This window comes from Notechis scutatus, chromosome 1, assembly GCF_049901735.1.
Source record: "Notechis scutatus isolate UNSWTSFEM ecotype Mainland chromosome 1, rNotScu1.2, whole genome shotgun sequence".
Taxonomy (NCBI): Eukaryota; Metazoa; Chordata; class Lepidosauria; order Squamata; family Elapidae; genus Notechis; species Notechis scutatus.
The window spans coordinates 188,547,934-188,557,071 of NC_142009.1; the positions used below are offsets into that span (position 1 = coordinate 188,547,934).

A 9,138-nucleotide genomic window follows, 5' to 3' on the forward strand; every position below is an offset into this window, starting at 1 on the left:
AAGGTGAATGCGCGTGACGAGGAGGGGTTGGGATAGAGGAAAAAAATAATAATAAATCTCCGGCCACTTGTATTGCTCTTCGCCAGGAAGATTAAGCTCGTTGTTTTATTGTTTGGGGTATGGTTGTATTGTCTCTGCCTGGAGGGCCGGGTTCAAGGTCTCTCCAACAGTCCGGAAGTCTTGACAAGTCGGCCTCCGCGTTCACCTTTTGCACACATCCCACCCCGTTTGCTTTTTTTATTTTTTTTTAAAAAACAAAAAACTCCCGGAACAGCCAAGCTCGAGTGGCGACGCCACCGCGGCAGCCTTTGGCTTCTCCCCCCACCTTCCCCCGCGCGTCTCCTTTCTCTCGCACTCTGGTTGGCGGGCTCCCGTCCCGCCAAAACTTCTCCCGCCGCCGCCGCCGCCGCCCGCTCTTTTTTAAGAGTCACTGGGCCCCGTTGTGGAGTCCTTGCCTCGCGCCTCGTGCAGAATAAGGTCCGGCGATTCGGATCTGGGCGTCTCCAAGTTGCTGGCGTCCGTGTCGCTGTCGCTGCCCTTTTTGCCCCCGCCTCCCCCGTTGTGCGTTTTAATATGTTTGCTCAGGTGGTCGCTGCGCATGAAGCGCTTGTTGCAGACCGGGCAGGCGAAGCGCTTCTCGCCGGTGTGAGTCCGCAGGTGCCGCTGGAGTTCGTCGGAGCGCGTGAAGCGCTTGCCGCAGAAGAGCCAGTTGCAGACGAAAGGCCGCTCGCCCGTGTGCCAGCGCAGGTGCGCCTTGAGGTGCGACGTCTTGCCGTAGACCTTCCCGCAGCCGGGGATGTGGCAACTGTGCAGACCTTTGCGCCTCAAACTCGCGCCCGCCGGGCCCAAACGCTCGGCTTCCTGGCAGTTGGGGCAATCGCAAGTGGCCCGGCCCGAATAACGCCGGGCGGAGCGCGCTGAGCTTCCTCCAGCTGCCGCCGCGGCCGCAGCTCCCGAGATCATGGCACTGGCCGCGGCCACGGCGGCGCTGGAGTCCGTGTAGGAAGGGAGCACGGGCTTGAATCCCTCCTGGGTTAGCAGGTGTTGGCTGGTGGAGAGCAGGTGCGAGGCAGCCGTGGAGCCCAGGCCGGTGGAGCTGAAGGCCGAGTGGGTGAGGGAGCTGAAGTCGGCCGGGTTATAGGTGCCCAGCTGGGAGTGGAGGGAGGCCTGGGGGGCGCCCGAGTGCAGCGAGCTTTGCAAGCCTCCGGCTGGGTTCTGCACCTCCAGCCACGAACTCGGGTTGGTATGCACGTCCCACCACGACGAGGCCGCCCCGTTAGCCACTTCGCCGGCCGACAGCGTGGAATGGAAACCGGACTTGTACCACGATTCGTAGGGGTGAGCCATGCCCACCCGCGGATACAGGCTATCGGCCGCCGAGCTGTGCACTTTGGAGATGAAGGCCGACTGTCCGCCGGGCTCTTGGGGGGACACGCCCGTCGCCGCCGAGTTGGAAAAAAGGCCGCTGTAATCGCTGCTGAAGGCCGAAGAAGTGGGCGAGGTGGAAGCCAGGCAGAAGGCGCTGTTGGCTGTGCCGCTGCCGCTGGCCAGCCCGCTGGAACCCCGGCTGGTAGCCACAGTGAAGCCGGACAGGCTGGAGCCCAGGTTGCAGCTGGAAGTGGAGCGTTTCCAAGGGTGGAAGCTGCCCTTGGCGAAGGCGCTGGACTCGGGCAAGGTGGTGAGCGGGCTGGTGTTCCCGATCTTGTTGCAGGTGGCGGCCAGCATGGCCAAGGGCGTGGTTCCAAAGCGTGGCTCTTCCTGTGGGGGAGATACAAAACGAGCCCGTCAATCTCGCCCTCTAGCCCTAAGAGCGCATCGGACAAGGGCCGGCTTCCTTCACCCGCCGCGACGCCGCTCGCAGGAGGAGGCCCCGGATGCACCCAAATCAGAGGGCGTCTTTGCCCAAAAAAAAAAAAAAAAAGTTGGGCGCAACGGATTCTCTTTTAAAAAGCAAACAAAGGGAAAACTCCAGGTTCAGTCTTGTCCCGCCTAGCTCGATCCAGACAGTCACTTGCTCCCCGGGATGGTGCTGAGCGGAGGAGAAGGAATTTAAGAAGGAAACTCCAGAACACCCTAGGGCAGACGGAAGTGAAATGAAGAAAGACACAAGCAAACCGCATCACGGAATTTTTCTTAAGGCTGAGGTTTGTCCATTTCCCCCCCTAATAATGGCTGGCCAAACCGATCTTAAAATCAAAATCAAATATACCTTGGAGCGGGCGACGGCGGCACGCTGCTCTCTCTAAAGACGTTAAGAGAGGGCCATCTTGCTTTAAAAAAAAAAAAAAAAGGAAGAGCGACTGACCCGCACACGCAGTCACAGGAGTTCCCTACCAGGCCACCAGTTAATCTGAGGCTGCGAAAAATTGTGCTACGGGGTCAGTTTAAGATAATACAAATTGGGGGAGGGAGGGAGCGAGCGAGCAGTGAGTGCCAGGACAAATCAAAGCAGCGAATAAAGAGGGTCGTAAGCTGAAACGGGAATTCAAAGAAGCCCTCAAGGAGATGGTTGGCTTTCTTTTTATCGTACCAGTTTATTTAACCTCGTCTCCTGATTGCAACCACAAACTGATTCCTGCTGGATCAACACTGTGGGTCAAAAATGAGGGAGAGGGTGGAGGCGACAAACGAAAACCGACCTCGGTGAGTGTAAGAAGCGTCCCTTGACTTACCCCAAGGATAGACGTAGCCATAGCCAAGTCGCTTGGCTGGATGAGCGGATCGGAAGGAGGGCTCTGCCTTGAAGGGAGGCTGGCGAGTGTGCGCGACTTCCTCCCAGCTTCCCGCTGTACTCCGGTGCGCTAAGTACACTCCTGTCTCTGGACCGCTAAACTCAGCCTAAGTGCAGAGAGCGCCTGCTTTGAAGTACCGCTGGCTGGGACTCTCACCCAATGAGGGAGGAGAAAGGACAAGCAGGAGTTGCCCCGCAGCCAATCAGAAACTTGAGATGCAAGAACCAGGGCTCTGAGCGCGTGCCAGTCAAAGCCGTGCCGGGAGCGGGTGTGTGTGTGTGTGTGGGGGGGGGGTTAGTAGTGTTCTTTAGTCTTTTAAAAGCATTATGCTGCAATTAACTCTTTTTAAAAAATAAATAAATAACGCCTAGGTTGAAATACCGCTAAGGTCATAACAGGAACGAACAATAGGGATGCTACTTCTGCTTTCGGTGTTGATTTCTAAGATGGGAGCACAAAGGGCAGGGTATATAATGGCAAACCGCAGCCGGAATGGTTGTAGTTCAGATTATTCCTCTCCCCTCTCCCCGCTTTCGTTTCTCCCTCCTTATGTCCCGAATATTGCGCAGCTCATTAATTCTCCATTCATTAAAGTAAAATAAAAGAATAACCGTTCACCCTAATAAGGTCTTTTTCCTTCACCTTGGTCTAGCCGCCTGTCAGGGTATAGTCGCCTATAAGGCATGTGGGGCAGAACATAAAGTAATGGAACTGTTACACACAACTTTATCCCAACTCTTGGCAGCATGTTGGCAGTGCTTGTGCAGTGTATTTGCTCTCTTCGGTTGGAAAACTGAAGCAAGACAGAAATTGTGATGGCCTTGACATGGAAGGACGTGGGATGAAACTGCCCGCATCTATGCTATCTATCTATCTATCTATGTCTGTAAGATTCCTCTACCTGCGAAGAGCAGGTATGTAAATCATGAAAAGACAGAGCCAATGTCAAATTTGCTGGTTGCATTACATTTTCCACTGGATACCACTAACCGGGTGGAGAAAGCATCCAGGCTAACCAGCCCCTCAAAGCATTCAACAAAATATGTCTCATGGTTTTCTTACAAGTGAGAAGTCGAATTAACATCATCTCTGAATTTTGACGAGGGCAAGTGGCAGGAAATTGCGACCAACTCGCCAGTTTGATGCCTGACTGAAAGATTAACCATAAAACAAACGAATAAGCTCTCACCTGCAATGCTGTGACTGCTCGCTTTTTTTGTTTATAGAACTGCCCAATCTTCCCTGCTGTTAGAAGGAACGGAGATCGTAGGGAAGTAAAGTGCCTTTATTCCCCCCCTTACTTCTTCTCTACTGCCACATCTGTTGCGTCCAAACCTCATCAGTTCGCAGATGCAAAATACATGTGATTCAAAGGCAAGTAGAAAGAATCAAAATTTATCTCCACCCCACCCTACCACTTGAAAATCCTTCGCGAAGAGGGTGGGCGACCTGCCCAGAGATATTCAAAGAAGAAACTAATTTTGTAGCCCGCAGTAAACTCAAAAGCGCAGCGGCAATGTGACTGTTGCAACCTCTTTTGTAACGTTTTAGCCCTAGCTTGCTCCTTTTTGTTGATGGCTGGAGAAGTAGACAAACAAAAGGCTGAAATGTGAATAGAGGGGAGGGGAATCCGTGCCCCTCTGGCTGTCCCCAGACCTGTGCGCCATCATTTCTACACTTAGCAATGACAGTGGGGCACGTGGGGGGAGGAGGAGGAGGCGGAAGAGGAGGAGGAAGAGGGCTGAGCAGCGAAAAGCAAAACATAATTTAAAGAAAATTGAGCAGTGAAATCTCTCCCAGGGCTGACATGTGTGTGTGTGTGTGTGTGTGTGTTGTAGGGTAGCCACTGATATTCAACAACACACTGAAGGGGTGTGAAGAGATGGGAGTCCCATGGGACCTCGGTCCAGAAGCTTTCACCCAACAAGTGATAATCTCCCTCCTCCCGCTCTTTTAGTGAAGAGGAAGACCAGTTCTCTGGTCCAGTGCTAGAATTCGCCCCTGCATTTGCTAAAAGAGCGCTAATGGCATTAAGGCATCTTTTCCAACTGAGGGCAGCTGGACAGGAGATGGGCAGATAACACGAAGACCTTCTGTCTAACTAGGTGAGAAAGGAAGGGGAGATATTTGTTCGGTCCAGTTACACATCTTTTAGTCACTGACTTTAAACGAAGCTTTGGGGGCACCACCTGTTTGCCTCAACAAAAGGACGCACCGTGTCCCGTGAACTTCATTACATTTTCATCCGTCTTGTTTTCAAATGCGCAGGGCGCCGGGTGGCTCCGCAAATTAGTGACCGAGCAATTCTTCTCTTTAAGTAAAAGTGAGTGAAATGAACTAGAACAGCAGCGCCTGTCTGAAAAGAAGGGAAGCCATCCAGCGTTGGATGAACAAGAAAAAGCCTCTTCCCAAATATTTTTTTGTGTGTGGGGGAGGTTTCAAGTGTTTTCTGTCAGATTTCTTCATACTCAAAAAAAATCTAGTTTTTAAACAAAGATCAGCGTGTTATGCTGAAGTGTTGAGCTGACTGTTAAAACATTGGCGAAGGGGGGGACAATGTTTGACAATGTAACAAAGGGCCTGGTTTGGAGTGAATCATCACCCTTTTAAAAGTTAAAGCAATTTTCAGGAGAATGGCTTTCAGCAGCCGCTTTACATTATTCAAAACGGCCAAATAATGCTCTATTATAGCGCCTGAATGCTGCCAGTCAGCCCATAAGTGCAATTTGTGCAGAGGCTCGGTGCCTTATCTCTACTTCTTTATAAAGAGGTGAATATAAAACAATTTCTTCCAAACCCAGACAGAGAGCATGAAAATTGCTTCCCTTTCTGCAATCAGGGCAATTTAACTGGAGTGCAATTAGCACTATTAAATGTCGATTCTGCATAAACAAATCTGACTAAGAAGCGAAAGTGGGGTGAGAACCTCATATAAACTGAACTGATTTTTTAAAAATTATGTATCCGGGTCCTTTACAATTGATCCGTGACGGGATTTTTTTTTTGTCTCGGAATATATTTACATCGTAAATAACACGGTGGCTAAATCAACATGCAACTCTTCCCCCCCTCCCTTCCCACAAATCTCAATATGAATACTAATAAAGAAGAATGGACTAATTAAAGACATAGGCCCTGCTCCCTTTCAGCAAATTTGGTTTTTCCAGATTTCCCCCTTTCCCTGCGCCTTCCGATCTGCAGCGACTCTGAAAGTTGCAATCTTCAAGAGGTAGAAATGCGAAAACAATTGGTTCATTAGAGACGATTGAGCTGGGGGAGGAGGGGAACAACCGCGGGTTGGTATTCGAGAGCCGTCAGATGAAAGGGCTCTTTTCGCACAAACGGGGCGGGGGTAGCTATTGCAAATCAATCGATTGAAGAGCAGTTGTTAACATGCCCGAGAACCCGAGGATGAAAGAGTTCCTTACAGAGATGGGGGTGGGCGAAGGCGCGCCCGTGCCAACCTTTCTTGAAAGGAGCAAGTGCACCTTCAACCAAACAGATGGTGGAGGGGGGGTGCGAAGGGAGGAAAGCCCCCGATCATTTGCACCAATAATTGTGCCCCCTTTCTCCTTAAGCAGCAAGCTCTCTCCCCACCCCCACAACCCCCATCTCCCAGTCTCGGCTACTCCGCGCGTTTAAAACTGTCCGGGGATGCCAGGAGGAGACAATCCCTCCCGCGGAACAGGACGATCTCAGGAAGCGTAGTTGAAGGAGGGGCTCCCTCAAAGGTCGAGATAATTAAAAAAGGAGTGAAGGGGGGTGGGGTAGAGAGGTGGCCTGAGGTTAGGGAAGCCCCGAGAAAATATTTTCTTTCTTTCTGGTGGAAAGGAGGAGGAAGAAGAGGCGGTTTGCGTTTAGGAGGAAATGTCTTCCGGTTAAGAAAAAGAAGGCGACGGTGGACCAGGAGAGAGACAAAAGAGAAGGGGTAGTCCCAAGAGTCAAACTCTGGAAATTAAAGTGTAAGTGGGGGGTGTGTGGGTGTGTGACGGGGCGCTCCAGACTTCCCTGCGCCCACATATTCCTGTCCTTTCCTGCTTTGGGGGATCCCAGCGCCCTTCCACTGCCACCTTCAGCCGGCAGATCGTTCCCCTCCGCCGGGCTGGGACGGGCACTGTATATAGTTGCCTGGAGAGACCGAGTTGTGGGGTGGCGCTTGGGCCAAGCGGCGGGCCAGTTTCGAAACGCCTGGGCTTCCCAGAGCCCCCTTTTCACCAATGGCTCACTCGCCTGGGTTGGAAGGGGGCCTTGCTGCTGCCTCCGCCGCCGCCTCCTCCTCCTCCTACCGCGCCCCTCTCCTTCGTCTGCTGAAGACACGTGAACAATTAACAAGGGAAGGCTCTGTTGTGTCAAACGAAGGTGACTGGATGATGATTTTAATTACTACAATTACGAGAGATTATTCAACAAAACGTCTTTAAGAAGCTTGTTTACTGCGCGGGGAGAAAGACCTCGTCGCTGTCGTTTAACAGAGTTTCCGGAAACTCCAATAGGCCACAAGTCGGAGGCGCTTTCCTTTGCCCGGCCTAGAAAGCGGGAAGGCCAGGCCGGCGCACCTTTAACTTTGCCCAGGCGGCCTCCACTCCCCGAGGGCATAATCCCTCTCGCCTTCGGCTGGGCTGAAGGTCCCGCTTGTCCACCCCACCCCTCTGTCCCCCCTCCCCCCGGCAGGCAGCCGCTGTTGGCGCCTATTTACTCTGCCGTTGGGAAAGACGGCTCCTGCCAGGCCGGCCATAGGCTATACATGTCGGGATTGCCTCCTCTCAAACAATTTGCGGCCTTCCCTACAACTCCCAGCAGCCTCTGCATCCGGGCCCTGAAGAAGAAGGCGGGGAAACTAGGTCAGCAATATCAGGAGGCCTTCAAGTTGCCCACCCTTTGCTAACAAGGCCTAGTAGTTTGTGTCTTCCCCAACATGGCTCCTTTTCCATGTAGTAATGGGTCTCTGGCCAGCAAAGCTGAAGTCCCATGCCATTGGTCATCCTGGCTGCAGACAATGGAATTTCAATACATTTGGAGGGCACCAAGTTGAGGAAGATTATGTCCAAGGTTGGAATAGGAGGATTTTCCATTTTCATCTTTTTATCATACCTGCTGAAAGCTGTTGCGCACTGTCACTAGCTCTCAACTCGGCCCACCTCACAGGACTGTGGCGAGACCTTTTTACAAATAAGAGCCTGCCGCTTGAGAAGTGGGTGGATTCAGCTTTTTCTGCTTGGGTTTCCTGGTGGGCTTTTCCCAAAAGGAACATATAATTACAAGCATTTCCTACAATGGTTTGGGAGGGGTGAAGGAAGGAAAAAAACACACATCTTCTCTCGAAGAAAAGAATTGAAATTATCTTCCCACCAGAAAGAGGAGGAGGAAGGGGGGAAAAACTCAAAATGGCCTTCCCTAAGAAAGCCTGATTTAAACAAACAGCTGGGCTTGAGGGTTGAACTCGATGGGGCCTTTGAGTTTCAGTCAAACAGGGAACCTAACCTGAAAGGTTGGGGAAGGAGGCTCCATGGAAGCAGCTGCCTGATCCACTGAGGCCTCTGGCTCTTCCTTTCCTCTTCGGAGAAAAGGAGTGTCTTGGTGCCACCATGCAGCGTATGAGAGTGGGTAGAGTATCTGGCTTGGCACTAAATAATCAGGAGGGATCCTTGGTACTGAGCTTGGCTGTTTTCTTGCAGACATTTTATTACCCAAACTAGGTAACACCATCATGCTGTAGTCCAGTTTGGGTAATGAAACGTCTGCAACAAAACAACCAAGTCCAGAGAACACCAAGGATCCCTCCTGATTATTCAGTGCCAAGCCAGATACTCTACCCACTATGTTATACTATCTGATCTCACTGTATAGGGGACCTTTCATTTCAGTCGTAAACTACACATTATCCTCTATCGGTACTGAATAATCTAAGGTTTTTTTCTCTCTCCCTCTAACCCTTTAATTTGGGAGAAAGGGTAGGCAGAATTTCAACGGGGAAGGTCAAGATCCGGGGAGCTTCGGCGGGCTTGGCTTCGGCTGTTGCGTTATGTCTTCCCTTGGCATCACTCAGGCCGGCGTGTGGCCCGGTTATATTGTCTGGGCTCCGCGTGGCGACCTTTCCTTTCCCTTTTGTAGCGGTGTCATTTGGACGCTTCAGGTGAAGTCTTCCCTCCGGCTCCGCAGCCCTTCTTCCCTGCAGCAGTTTCCTCCTCGCGGTAATTAGGCGTCTATTACGAGCCATTAGACGGATCAATGTACCTTAAACAACGTGAATGATTTATACCGCCGAGAGCCTCACCCCAAGCCCCGCACCGCCAACCTTTACCTCGCGCTCTTTGTAATGTTTCAGCAAAGCAACCTAGCGCGGGAGGGGCCCATCCATCAAGCTTTCGGCTGGGGGAGAAAGCTGCTCGGAAAACTTGCCGAGAAG

The 9,138-nt window shown here is 51.8% G+C and overlaps 1 protein-coding gene across 1 annotated transcript; it reads right to left on the minus strand.

Annotated features, from left to right (window-relative positions):
* Positions 1 to 420: 420 nt before the first annotated feature.
* Positions 421 to 2,693, minus strand: SP9 (Sp9 transcription factor). Its single transcript, XM_026677732.2, has 2 exons — positions 2,673 to 2,693; positions 421 to 1,758 (listed from the first exon to the last, which is right to left on the minus strand). Exons 1-2 carry the CDS (start codon positions 2,691 to 2,693, stop codon positions 421 to 423), a joined length of 1,359 nt encoding a protein of 452 aa, XP_026533517.1.
* Between the last annotated feature and the right edge of the window lie 6,445 nt (positions 2,694 to 9,138).

What these genes read in the sequence shown, in the direction of transcription:
- SP9 (XM_026677732.2), bottom strand. Translation starts at nt 2,693, where the DNA reads ATGGCTACGTCTATCCTTGGG. An exon ending in TGGCTACGTCTATCCTTGGG is followed by an intron (nt 1,759 to 2,672) that starts GTAAGTCAAGGG and finishes TCTCCCCCACAG; the next exon opens with GAAGAGCCACGCTTTGGAAC.